The 13,868-nt window shown below is 41.6% G+C and overlaps 1 protein-coding gene across 1 annotated transcript in view; it reads left to right on the top strand.

Annotated features, from left to right (window-relative positions):
- Plch1 (phospholipase C eta 1) overlaps positions 1-13,868 on the top strand; it is a 215,268-nt gene that overhangs the window by 193,279 nt on the left and 8,121 nt on the right. Inside the window, exons 15-20 of the mRNA XM_052730847.1 lie at positions 3,888-3,985; positions 8,103-8,282; positions 8,379-8,486; positions 9,152-9,276; positions 11,226-11,310; positions 13,443-13,589. Coding sequence (XP_052586807.1) covers positions 3,888-3,985; positions 8,103-8,282; positions 8,379-8,486; positions 9,152-9,276; positions 11,226-11,310; positions 13,443-13,589 — 743 coding nt within the window. The remainder of the gene's footprint in view (positions 1-3,887; positions 3,986-8,102; positions 8,283-8,378; positions 8,487-9,151; positions 9,277-11,225; positions 11,311-13,442; positions 13,590-13,868) is intronic.

Here is a 13,868-nt window from a genome sequence, read left to right as displayed (position 1 = left end):
CTTGCAGCCAGTGTGTATGGGATCCTCAGCAGTTGTGTCTTACCTAGTCCCGGTAGACAGCCAAGTGCCAAGAGCCTGTCTGTATTGTATTGGAAGTCTCCCTTAACCACCAGTTCACATGAAGGCACCCCACACCTGGCACTGGAGTTTTTGTTTACTTACTCATGGCTTCTAGGCACGGCATTATCTGCCACGCAGGCCATTTCCCTACTAACTCTTTTTAAAAAATAGTATTATTTAGTTATCTTAGAAAACAGGTTTCTTTAAAAAGATTTAAAAAAAACATTCTCTCTCTCTCTCTCTCTCTCTCTCTCTCTCTCTCTCTCTCTCGTGTGTGTCTGTGTCTGTGTCTGTGTGCATGCACATGTCATGGCCTGTGTGGAGGTCAGAGGACAGCTTGTGGAAGTTCTTTCCTTCAACCATGTGAGCTCTGGCATTCAAACTCAGGTCGTCAGACATGGTAGCAAATGCTTTTACCCTCTGAGTCTGCAAGCCTAAAACAATAGGTTTCTCTATTTTTTTATAATTCTTAGTTTTGATTAACCTTCCCCCTCCTTCTCTCCATGCCCAACTCCATCCCTGTTTAAACATCTCTACACCTAGTATTCCCCTCCCTCCCTTTGCCGGATATACACTGGACAGAGGATTAACACATAGAATATACAGAACACTGAAACAACTAAACATTAGATAATAACCTAATTTTAAAGACTAGGCTATGGGACTGAGCAGAGAGAGAGTTCTCAAAGAAAGATATAAATGACTAATAAACACTAGTGTTCGACATCGCTAGTCACCAGGGAGATGCAAATGCAAACACTTTCATATTTTGAGATCCATCTCACCCCAGTCAGAATGGCTATTGTCAAGAAAACAAACGGCAAAAATGACGGCGAGGATGAGAGGAAAGGGGGATCTTAATTCGCTACTGGTGGAAGTGTAAACTGGTACAGCCATAATGGAAAGCAGTATGGAATGTCCCAGAAAACTAGCAGTGGAACTTCCGTAGGACTTGGCCACAATTCCTGGGCATATATCCAAAGGACTCCATGTAGCCTGTCACAGAGATGCCTGTACTTGGATGTTCACTGCTGCTCTATCCACAATAGCTAGGAAAGTGAGTTAGCTCATGTGTCTACCAGCCCATGAATGGTTAATGAAAATGCGGTGCTTAGACATCACAGAGTCCAATTCAACACCATACAAATGTGAAATTATGAAATTTATAGGAAAATAGATGTAGCTGGAGAATATTATAGTGAGTGAGGTACCCTAGACCCAGAAAGACAGACACCATGTGTTCTCTTGCAGATCCTCACTTCAGTTTTTCAGATTTCTGTATTCAAATTGTGTTGACACCTGTAGAGGCCAAGAAGCAAGAAAGGAGTCCCGAGATTGGGGGTGGGGAGGCCGAAAGAGAAGGGCTGGAGTAAACACATGATCTGAAAATAGAGGAGGGTACTAGGTGTGGAAAGTTTCCTGCTCCCCCTCTTTAAGCTGTTGCCAGTAGTATTCATGATGACTGTTTTCAGAACCCAGTTGTGACCCATGCTGTGATCGGGACTTCCTGGCAGTCCCAAAGGAACATATATCATATTGTGAGTAGGTGTAAGTAGGGACACACACACACACACACACACACACACACACAGATGCACGCACCCACACATACAACTTTGTCTCTTTACTGAACAGAGATATTAAAGCCATAAAGGCCATATAGGAATTTACCATTAGTGCTCAGGTAGGCTTTATATTTGAGCCCTAATGGGATGCATATGTATCAAATGCTCATTAGTGAGGGCAGAGGAGAAATATGCAGAAAAGTTGAATATTAGTTACAGTAAAAGATACAGGAGAGATAGGAACACCTTTCAGAAGAACTTTACTATTTCTAAATCAAAGAGTCTTATGCACAGTTAGGGAAGGAATAGCATTTGAAAAGCCAGAGGTCATCACAGGTATTACATGAAATAAGGTTACATGCTGCTCTTGAGTCAGTTAGAGATTTTCTCCTAATACCTGTGAGAGCCTGAGCATCCCAGACGGTCACCTTGGGTCTTCACTAACCCAATTCACTACTGGTATGAGCAATATAAAGAACTAACTTTACATAGAAGTCTTCATGCCGCTGACTGTCTTGGGAGTTTTGCTTGTGAATTTTAAGCATGATCTGACACTGATTTGTTCAGTTTTTATCTTTAATATCTAGTTCTCAAACCTTTTCATCATCCCAAGAAAAAAAAATCTACCCCTCAGCAGTCAGTCTGTTCCCCTCTCCTGGGTAGACTTTTTCTTGACAATATTTGACCTTTTAAAACTGCCTGACTTCTTTCATTCAGTTTTGTGTTTTCTATTTTTTTTAATACATCAACACATTTGTTTATGCGTTCACTTATTGTCAGTTGAGATGATAGCAGCAGTGATTTTCTTGGGCAGAGACTTTGGGTAGCCCAAACTAGCCTCAACATGGAATCTCCCTGCTTTTATCTGTCCATTGTTGAGATTACAGGTGTGTACCACTATGCCTGGTCTGAGCCCCTTCTGAGTTTTCCAATGGTCATCCCTGAAAACATACAAGCAAATAACATTATATGGGCTGAGAAGATTGCATTTATATATTTAGGAATATATATTATATACATATGCATATATGTATGTAACAACAATTCGTGAAAAAATCGCCATGAATTTTAAAGAGTGTTTAGGCATATATGAGAGGATTTATAGTGGGGAAATAGAAGGGAGAAATGAAGATAATGTGTTATAATCTCAAGAAAATAAAATAAGTATTTTTTAAAACTCAAAAGGAGCTCAGACCAGGCGTAGTTTTGTGTTTTCAAGATTCACTCACATTGTGGCATACATATGCTCTGTTCAATTTTGTTGCTTAACCACCCACCATATGAATATACTGCATTTTATGTATTTCATTCAGTAGCTGGAGGATGTTTTGGTAGCTTTTACTTTGTTGGTTGATAAAAAGTATTGTCATGCATATTCAGATGCAGGATTTTACATCGATGTAGAATTGCTAGGTAACAATGCAACTCTTTCACTTGACCAATGGCCAAACCGTTTCCCAGGGGAACTGCACCATTTATATTCCCCGATTGTGTCTGAGTTTCTTCTTATCGTCACTCACCTACCTTTTTAGTTATAGCTGTCCTAACAGAAGAGACATGGTACCTTCTTGTACATCTGCACTTTGCTCTTGACTAGTGATGTTGATTGACCATTATCTTGTGGGCTTATTGGCCGTTGGAATGGTGTTGATGAGCATTGAAATGTTTGATAGTTAACTTTTCTCTAGAGGAGAAATGTGTGTGTGTGTGTGTGTGTGTGTGTGTGTGTGTGTGTGTGTGTGTGCAATGAGGTGGCATGTGGAGATTTTACTGTGGTAAAGAGTAGTGGTTAAATATGTAAGGCTATAGTCAAGATTATAAGAATATTTTGTAGGGAGAAAGCTTAGAAGGTACCTAGGAAAGCTAAATTTCACATAATACAATGTATAGTCATTTAAAGAATATTTAAAATACTTGTAATTGTATTTCTAAAGAAAAATCACTGTCAAATTTTTGGTTCATTTCTTTTTATGTATTTGGGTTTTATTGCCCACATTTCTGTACCTATTAGGTCTAACTCTGTTTCCTGTGCTTGCCCCCAGCGGGGCAGCTGTTTCACAAGAGAACTCACCAAGGCAGATTCCCTGCAGAGCCTGACTAGAGCTAAGGGGGTAGGATGGTGTAGACACCACAGAAGTACTGAATGGGGAGTCAGACCTGGGGTCCAGTTCTGGCTCCATCAAATCCCAGGGAAGGTAGTGCAACCAGAGGCTCCCAACCCTTCCAGCTCTAGACTCATTCATTTGAGTGTATGCTCTGCAGGCTGGGCCGCCGAAGGAGAACCATGAAACTGTGCAGAGAGCTCTCGGACCTGGTGGTGTACACAAACTCCGTGGCAGCCCAGGATATTGTGGATGATGGTAAGGCCCAAGAATCTCTCATTCGTCCCAACACTCTTGACTTTTCTTTGTCATTGCTAGTTAATGTTTTCACTGATCAGATCATTCCGACGCATGTCTGTGACTGTGTGGAATGTCATTTGTCAGGAAAATGATAGCTAATGTGATTGTGAGCTCACATACAGGGCTGTGTTAATTGTTGGTAGGTACCTATTGCCTGGAGGTCAGAGAAGTTTCCTACAGGGTGGGGAAGGCTTTTATTACTATGACAATGACAATGTCAGGTCTCACTCCAGGACTCGAACTGTGGAGACCTGACCTACCTTCATGACCAGGTCACAGATGGCCATTTCAAGTGTGAATGACCAGAAGGAGTGAATTAATTAGCTATAACAATATCCTGGAGAGACCACATTTTCTCATTAAACATTTTGACTTTGAATAAAGTAGTTTATTTCACTGACTGAAATTTTAACAAAAAGAGTAGACATATTTCAGCGTCACTGGTTCTCATGGATTTTTCCTTTGTTCTTTTCTTTTTAAAAATGATTTCTATATTGTGTGTATATGAGTATCTTGCCTACATGTATGTATGTGCACCACATGCATGGTTGGTGCCTGTGGAGGCCAGAAGTGGGTGTTAGATCCCCTGAAACTGGAGTTACAGAATACTGTGGGTGCTGGGAACCAAACCAAGGTCCTCAGAGTGCTCTTAACTCAGAGCCATCTCTCCATCCCTGTCTCACTGCTTTCCACTGTATCAAGCTAGGAGGGTCCAGTCACAGTTGTCCTCCTCTTTGAGTCTCCTAGTTGTTCTTTTCCTCCTTGTGTCCTATTTCATTCTGTCACCAAATATTTATTGAAGAGCAATAGACCTGTGGTGCTCCCGTCACCAAATGTTTATTGATGAGTAATAGGATTGTTGTGCTCCTGTCACCAAATGTTTATTGAAGAGCAATAGGCCTGTGGTGCGCCTGTCACCAAATGTTTATTGAGATACAATAGACCTGTGGTGCTCCCATCACCAAGTGTTTACTGAGATACAGTAGTCTTGTGGTGCTCCCATCACCAAATGTTTACTGAGATACAGTAGACCTGTGGTGCTTCCATCACCAAGTGTTTACTGAGATACAATAGACCTGTGGTGCTTCCGTTACCAAATGTTTATTGAGGAGCAATTGTCCTGTAGTGCTCCCATCACCCAGTGTTTACTGAGGTACAATAGACCTGTGGTGCTTCAATCCATTTTAATTACAATGGAGTGAAATGTCGACCAGAACGTCCATTTTCTCAGTGGTCTCAGAACAAAGACAGCGGTGCGGGACAAGGTTCTTGTCTTCACATTCCTCGGACTCTTCACTCGGTTCTTTTTCTTGGCCATAATCCACAAGTACACTTTCTGTATCCATTGAAAGATGACTTTTCTTCCACTTGGGTTTGGATTTCCTCCTGAAACAATGGCAGTTATGCAAAATTTAAATGAACACTATCTGTGAGAAAAGAGAAACCTCAAGACTCTCAACTAGCAAGCAATGCTTTCTTATAATGACTGCCCATGGCTCCCAGATTAAACCAGGGATTACATGAATGGAGTTGAATGTATAGCTGGTTTACAGAATGAACATGTTTATTAGTGATACCTTTGGAAATCACAAGCCTAGTAGCTTTGGGAAAATAATTTTGAGTACTGTTTACCTCTTAAACTCCATCTGGTTTGTCTTTAATTTTTTAAAAAGGATACAAAATGAACAGTACATAATGAGTATGTTGCTTATCTTTCTGCAAAACAACTCAGTTCCATTAGAATACTAATTAATTCGAGCTTAGTAAGCAAGGTCATCTTAACGATACCCTGGTGAGCCTGTTTATGTGGAGAATCAGAAAAAATAACTCAGGTACTGATTGCAGTGATGCTCCATACGAACTGGACTTGTCGATAATTGTATTTTCTCCTGCTCTGTTCAAAGCATTATCCATCAGAATCAGCACATACATTCAATTTTAGTTTTGTTGAGATGCATAAACTCTGTTCATGTATTCTGTCCATAATATATATTAGTAATTGTTTTCAGAGAACAGGCCCCATGCTAGAGAAATCACTAGGTTAAAAACTGCAGTCCTCCCATCTCTTCCTCCTGAGCTCTGACTAGTTCAGATTCCAGCTATGGAATGTCACTGACTCAGTTGCCAACTTTTCCCACCCATGGGAGTATAGTCCCCAGGGCAACGGGTACCCTGGCAGACCACATTGCCAACAAACAAAGTTGGACAGCTACGGTCTGAGCATAGCAACTGCATTCCATTCTTGGTTTCTATGGATTTAGACTCTCACCTTGTCAGAGTCTGGTAGGAATGAGACTCTGGGCGAGCCTGCTCTTTATTCAGGCTGGCCCTCTGCAGCAGGCCCGGTAGACACAGGAGTAAACAGTTGGTTCCAGGATGTGAGGTTTGGTAAATGTGGGTAACAGCTGTGGCACTGTGATGATGGCTCAAGAGATGGATGGGGACAAAATGGGGAATGTTTAAAGTTTTATTCCACACGACCCTCACATCTGTAGAGTCTACGTTGACAACATTTTCTTGTCCAAGCAGAAACCCAGGTGCAGGCGCCATGCATTTCTACCTCTCTCCATTTTTATGCTGTACTACTGAGTTATAGCCATACATCTTTTCTTATGTTGATTTTGGGACAGTGTCTAAGTTGCCTGGGATGGCATTGAAGTCACTTGCTAGTGCAGGCAACCTTTCAACTGGGAATCTTCCTCCTGGCCTCCAGAGTTGCTGGCATTATGGCATGGGCACTGTCTCTCACATGCCTCTCTTCAAACAGATTTTTATTGACTCCATGAGCAATCAAATCACCTTCAAAACTCAAGCTCTTTTTTTTTTTTTTCCAAAGTGACATTTTTCCTTCATTTTCTTGGACCCTGAATATTGTTCACTAGTACATGTATTTCACATGTGCTTTTTACTTTTTTACATTTTCGGGCCTATGTGTTGCTTGTATGTATGTACATGTATGCAGCACACACGTGGTAGTGGGCATGCATATGGAGTCCCAAGGATGTAGAGGCCTGAGGTTTATGTTGGAAATCATCCTCCATTGCTCTTCCACCTTATTCACTGAGTAGGGTCTCTCCATCAAACCCAGAGCTCACCAGTATGGTTAGTCTTGCTAGCTAGCATGCTGTGGAGCTCCATTGTCTTCCCCTTCCCAAGGACCAATTCCAGGCAGGCCACCACAGCCCCTGGACATTTATGTGGGTTCTGGGTATCTGAACTCTGGTCCGCACAGTTACATGGCAAGTGCATAATCACGGAGCCATCTCCCCAGCCCTCCATGTGCGTTTTTAATGAGCATCTTCAATGTTTGTCTCCCTGGTGTCAGGAGTAAGTTGTATATGTGGCTTCATCCATTCACCGTCACCCACATCTTTGCCAAAGATACAGCTTATGGCATGAACCTACGAAATAGTTTTCCTTCCTGCCTCTTCTTGACCAGACATGAATCAATGAAACAACTGGATTCTGGGAGGACATGGGACCCCACAATGAGGGCACCTTAGCAAATGAAGTTCTTATTTGGCCTTGCATTGGCAACAGAGTCCTAAGAATGGAGTCCTAAATGGGTCTTTTTTTGGTCAGAAGTTGCTTACATTGTGGCTTGTTAAACGGCAAATTTTGTCTAAAACTTTGTTCATACCTGTTTATGTTTGACTTAAACCTTCCTCTGTCTAACCAGCTACAGCTTAACGTGATGGATAAAGATACTTTAACTTCTTGTTCTGATAAGCAGCTGAGTCTCAGTCAATTACAATGGGGTCCTCTTCTGAGGAGGGTTCAGATAGAACTTATGAATGAGCTGCCACCAACCCGAGTGTCTCTGAGTTTCGTTTTTCCTGACACTTTCTTTTGGTGGTTCTACATATAACTTGCCACCGAGTGGGGTGGGCCACTCCAAACCCATTCTGATTCTGGGGTGAACCTTTAATTTGTGGAAGGTCTTTGGTGGATTTGATACGTCTGAAGTCTTTCATTGAGCAGGTTGGATCCTCTTCTGCGGTGGGCTGTGGGTGGGCTTTCATGAGAGTGCTGGCTTTGGTGCGTCCATCACTCTCCCTGTTTCTTTGACCGCTAGGGACCACGGGGAATGTGTTGTCCTTCAGTGAAACAAGAGCACATCAAGTGGTCCAGCAGAAGTCAGAGCAATTCATGATCTACAACCAAAAACAGCTCACAAGGATTTACCCCTCTGCCTACCGCATTGACTCCAGTAACTTCAACCCTCTGCCCTATTGGAATGCAGGCTGCCAGCTAGGTGGGTGTGGCCTGAGGGGAGTGGTCCTCTGCATCCCCTCTCTACCTTGCTAACTCTAAGTTGTTTCTAATCCTCTCAAACTCTCACCGTTCACAGTGGCTCTGAACTACCAGTCTGAAGGACGAATGATGCAGTTAAATCGGGCAAAATTCAAGGCAAACGGCAACTGCGGCTACATCCTCAAGCCGCAGCAGATGTGCAGAGGTAAGCGCCAGATTCACAGCTGTATCTGAATGCGGGTGATACGCCGCTATTTAAAAGTTTTGAATTTATTATTGTTAGTAATGGGGGCATGTGTGTTTATGTGTATGTTAGTGGAGGTCAGAGGGCAACTTTGTGGAGTCTGTTCTCTCCTCCCACCGTTGTGGGTGCCAAGGACTGGGCTCAAGTCTTCAGGCTTCACGGCAAGCGCGTTACCCACTGAACTGGATTTGTAGAAGTTAGACAACAGAGTTTCTGTTCTCTACTTAATTTCAGATTTTCTTTCTGTTCTCTGTATTTGTTCTAGACCTGAGATAGCTTAGACAGTGATTGGAATCTGGCATAACTGCCCTTCTTATGATGCTACAGGCATTCAAATAGATTGTCCATCCATGTCATGGTTGCACTGTAGACATTGCTTTAAAGGATCCCATCCCCTGGCTTTTGGAAAGAGTGTAATGAAAACACAGCAATGGAAGTGCTTGCTGCTGCTTCTGCTGAAAGTCACATTGGTGGTTACATGATAATTTCTTAGTTCTAGCGAACACTGATAAATGACACTGTTGTTTCTTTGTTTGACAGACTGTGTGTGTGTGTGTGTGTGTGTGTGTGTGTGTGTGTGTGTGTGTGTGTTCCTATGCTACTGACCTCTACTTTACTTGGCCTAGGTACTTTCAACCCTTTTTCTGGTGATCCACTTCCTGCCAACCCCAAAAAACAGCTCATACTGAAAGTGATCAGTGGACAGCAACTTCCCAAACCCCCTGACTCTATGTTCGGAGACCGAGGCGAGGTAAGTTACATCTGACTGCCTAATTAGTTAAGTATGAGATTATTTTATTGCGTTTAAGCAGTCATCTCAGTGTCTTTAGGGGTATTGTGTTGGGGGATACAGAGGTTTATATATGTGTGTGTGTGTGTGTGTGTGTGTCTGTCTGTCTGTCTGTCTATGTATGCGTGTGGGTGGGTATATATGTGTGTCTGTTTATCTGTATCTGTGTTCCTAAATAAGTCTTGACTTCCACTTACCAGGCATGAGCTGGTTTTCTGTCAGTCACACAGAGTTCCTGCAGGGCTGTATTATCACCTGCTTTGGAGGGTTGAAGGCATGATATTAGTTCACAGTTCAAGACTGATGCCAGCAGTCTGGATGTAAAGAACAAAGGCTGAGTTCTTCATTGGCAGAAACATGACCCAAAGCATGTATTTAGCTTCTAAATCACACATGTCTGGCAACCTTCCTCAGTGCGCCTGCTCCTTGGCCTCATGTTTTGTGGCCACATGCAGACTGCTGTCTCCAGCTGCTGTTCTTCTGTTGCGGGATACGGCAGCCTTTTATTTTCTCCCCACTGGCCAGTCAGGCCCATTTCCATGTCCTCCTCTCAGGGCTGCCCGTCGCTCCAGGCTCTCAGCACTTTCCCCTTCTCAACTATCACCCCTGACCTTGTGGGTGGGACCATACAGCTCTGCATGTTCATACCACTGTGAATGCTTCGTGTCAGACTTTATCTGACCTGTATGCAGTTCAGTGCAGTGCTACACACACACAAACACACACACACACACACACACACACACACACACACACACACACACACACAAAGCCTTCCTAGGCTCATCCCCTTCTTCATAGTGCGGTATGGTGTAGTACAGTACTGCAGGACACACACACAGTTCTCCTCCCTAGGCTTATCCCACTCTTCACAATGGCTCTTTCCAATCTCTGTACTTATTAACAGATAGCACAGTGCCCAGTTACAGAAAGGAACACATCAGCCAGGGCCATCACTTCCGTGTGTGCTGCAGCTTTCTCCGATGGACCCATCACTCTGTTTTCCTTTCTTGTTTTTACATTCTGCTCTGTGTTCAACAGCAGGACTAGTTAATTGGTATAATCAGAAAGTTTGTGCGTATTTCTTTATGTCTGAAGAAAGAAATACACACTTCTTGTGTCTCTCAAGCTTTTCAATTTGAGAAGTCTTTAGCTCCAGAAAAGTTGCAAGAATGGTCCAATGGATCTCCTCAATTCACTAATGTAATTATTAAATTTTATAACATGTGGTGCTGTCCCCTCATGTATACATATTTTGTAAGTATGTATGCTGGGGGTTACATGTTTGCTTTCCTTGGCAGTCATTTGTCACTATCTCACTAGTTGTTGATTAAGAACAAAGGCATTCTCTTGTAAAACTACAACAAAATACAATATTATCTGATATAGTACCTGTATCTAATCCTTTCAGGTTATCCTCAAATTGTCTATCTTCTTTTATTTTTCAAATGAATCATGTGCAACTTTTTATTACCATTTTTCTTCAGTCTTCCGTGATTCAAAATAATTTTCCAGGTTTTTTATTTTGATTTTATGGCATTGGAGCAATGTAGCCATCTTACTCATGGTAGACCTTTAAGTTGCTTCCAGTGTTTGACCATAAGATTGCACTTTCTCTGAGATTATGTGCATGGGGTATGTGAGATTCTCTTACCCTGGTTGGGAATGTATCCTGAATTGAAATTGTAGGTTCTTTGAGTAAAAGCTTGTGTAGAAGAAATTTTTAATGTTTTAATTCCACTCTTCACTCATATATCTAAAAATACTCTACCTGGTTCTATAATTCTTTGAGTAAGCATGTGGTAAAATCAAGGTTATTAAAATGTGAACACTTGGCTAATTTATTCTCAGAATCGTTAACACTCGTGTGCATGTGACATGGGCACTAATACTTCCTCCCTTTTCTACAGATCATTGACCCCTTCGTTGAAGTTGAAATTATTGGACTGCCAGTAGACTGTTGCAAGGATCAGACTCGGGTGGTGGACGACAATGGTAAGATGGCGGTCAGTGTGCATTCCCGAGGAGGTGCTCTGCAGTTTGCACCAACTAGGAAAAATGTCCTGTTTAGAAGAGCAGCATGGCTGAGATCTGTAACTGCCATCTGCATGTGTGTTCAACGCACGGATGAAATTCAACCACTCGCTAAGCTTCTGATTCCTTTCTGAAAAAGGAAAGTAAGTTCTATCAAACACATGCTCTCAGGAGGAGTCGACCACTGTGCCTTATAACATGCCTCACGCTCCTTAAATGATGACAGGCTGAAAATCAGAGTCCCCCAGTGAACAAACGAGATTATCCTTTTTGTTGACTCTGTCATGACCCTCCAGTTACTTCTGCAACTAAGAAAAGGAGGTTTGGTTAACACCTGAAGAACTGGGATGGATACGTGGTACATTTTGATGAAGTTATTATAATCAAGATCCCTAGGACTCTTGCTTGGCCTTTCTATGGAAAAGCATGAGTGTCATCTTAAAGACCCGGGCTCCAAACTCACCCAGGGAAATATTTCCTAGTGTGTTGTTTATAATGTGATTCGTGTGTTCTCATAAATGAGTCTCCTTGAAACTCTCATTTCTGAGGCCCACATGTTAGTTTCTCTTGGCTTTTGTTGTTGTTTGTTTGTAACATGGAAGTATCTAAAGATTGGGCCACAATTCTCTGGCCCATTCATTTCTGAAATATGGTGAGTGGCCAGCATTTCAATAGTGGCAAGAAGGTATTGCCTTTACCCAAGTCTAGCATATTTTTCTGGATAATCTTATAAAATTATATTTGCCTGTTCTATATTTGACAAGTATTATTTCATACATATTTTCTTAATTTATATTAATTAATATCCTAAAATGATTTGAAATCAAGGTTATCAAAACATTTGAGAAATCAGCAGTTCTCAGGGAGCCCCCTTGTAGGAATGTTAGTTATTCAAAAGTAAAGTGAACCTGTGAGGAAATAACATTCTTAAAGCCCTTCTTTTGTTGGATTTTCTCAGGGCTCAGGAAATTGTTCTTCTTTTCTTAGTTGCAGATGTAACTGAGGGGTCATGACAGAGTCAACAAAAAAAGATAATCTCTTTGGTTCACTGCAGGGACTCCCTGATTTTCAGCCTCTCATTATTTAATGAGCTTGAGGCTTTTTATAGGGCAAAGTGGAAATTATTAGGGGACAAACCACATGCAGACTATTGCAGTATTTGAACCAAGGCATATGCTTTCTTTTTCATGTTCAATGCATACAAAAATAGAGTAAGTTCTTGCTTCACGAGAAGCCACTAAGAATGTGCAGTGCACAGTCTAGTTTGGGCCTCTTGCTCACTGTAGGACCTTCAACACATTTCTGTGAACAGCAGTTCTATAAACTATATAATGAGTAACAAATATTTTGGACTTTTAAAAGTATAAGCATGTGTTACTTGTATAAATTTGAAAAAGTTGTAGTTCGAAACTTGATAATGTATGTACATTTTCCTTACTTAGACCAAAACAAGCAGGGTGTGATGGCTCATATCTGTAGTCCCAGTACATGGGAGGTACAGACAGAAGGATCATGAGTTCCAAGACAACCTGGACTACTGCATGAAACCCTGTCTCAAAATACAAAACAAAGGGAATCCACAAATCCCTGCCCTGCTACTCTTACAGGGTTTCTCTAGGAATTAAATAGGACTGTTGTATACAACAGAATCAAAAGCTACAAAGAACCATATGAAATGGTGGTTAGTTACTCCAGCGGGAAAAGCTTTGGTAGATGAGAAATATGGTTCTATTAAGGGGTAACTTTCTATAATGTTTCTGCTAAAATACCCTTAGAATACTACTATAATTTTTAAGCTTATTGAAGTTTTTAGTGACGATTAAGAAGCTTCCTGATACAATGGGCATCAGAGATTAATAGAACTGATGTGATGTGATAATTTACTGGCAATTTTCCTACCAATTATTTTCTGATAGTGGAGTAAACTCGGAGGCTTTCCTTCAGCAGGGCATCCTGGAGAGGCTCGGGCATTTTCATGAGTTTAATAACCATTACAAGCAATTTTCACTGTCTGCTCTACAGACGTTGCTACTAAATCACTTCCAGCCAAGCCCTTTGCTTTTTCTGATTTTTCTTTTTCCTGTTTCTCTAAGGATTTAACCCTGTGTGGGAAGAAACCCTAACATTTACAGTCCACATGCCAGAAATAGCTTTAGTTCGGTTCCTTGTGTGGGATCATGATCCAATTGGAAGAGACTTTGTGGGACAAAGGACCGTGACCTTCAGCAGCCTAGTACCTGGTAGGTGTAAGCTGGCCTTTCCTCTCTGGATTGGCTATTCCTTTTTTGTTTTTGTTTGTTTTTCTACTGTGGAAGAGAAGTATATAGGGTCTATTATATGCTGGCTTAATGGTTTCTCTTTGGAAGGTTTAATATATGATTTGGGTCCCACAGGATATTTGTCAAATTCATTATGTAAATCATGTTATATGATAGATGTGATGTAAAATGTGAGAATGATAAATAAGACAGATACCTAATTCTGTGGTACCCTCTGGAAAGCCAAATTCAACTGAAAGA

The sequence above is a fragment of the Peromyscus californicus genome, unplaced genomic scaffold, assembly GCF_007827085.1.
Source record: "Peromyscus californicus insignis strain IS unplaced genomic scaffold, ASM782708v3 Scaffold_9__1_contigs__length_137607984, whole genome shotgun sequence".
Classification (NCBI taxonomy): domain Eukaryota; kingdom Metazoa; phylum Chordata; class Mammalia; order Rodentia; family Cricetidae; genus Peromyscus; species Peromyscus californicus.
This window is presented reverse-complemented; position numbering and strand designations above follow the sequence as displayed.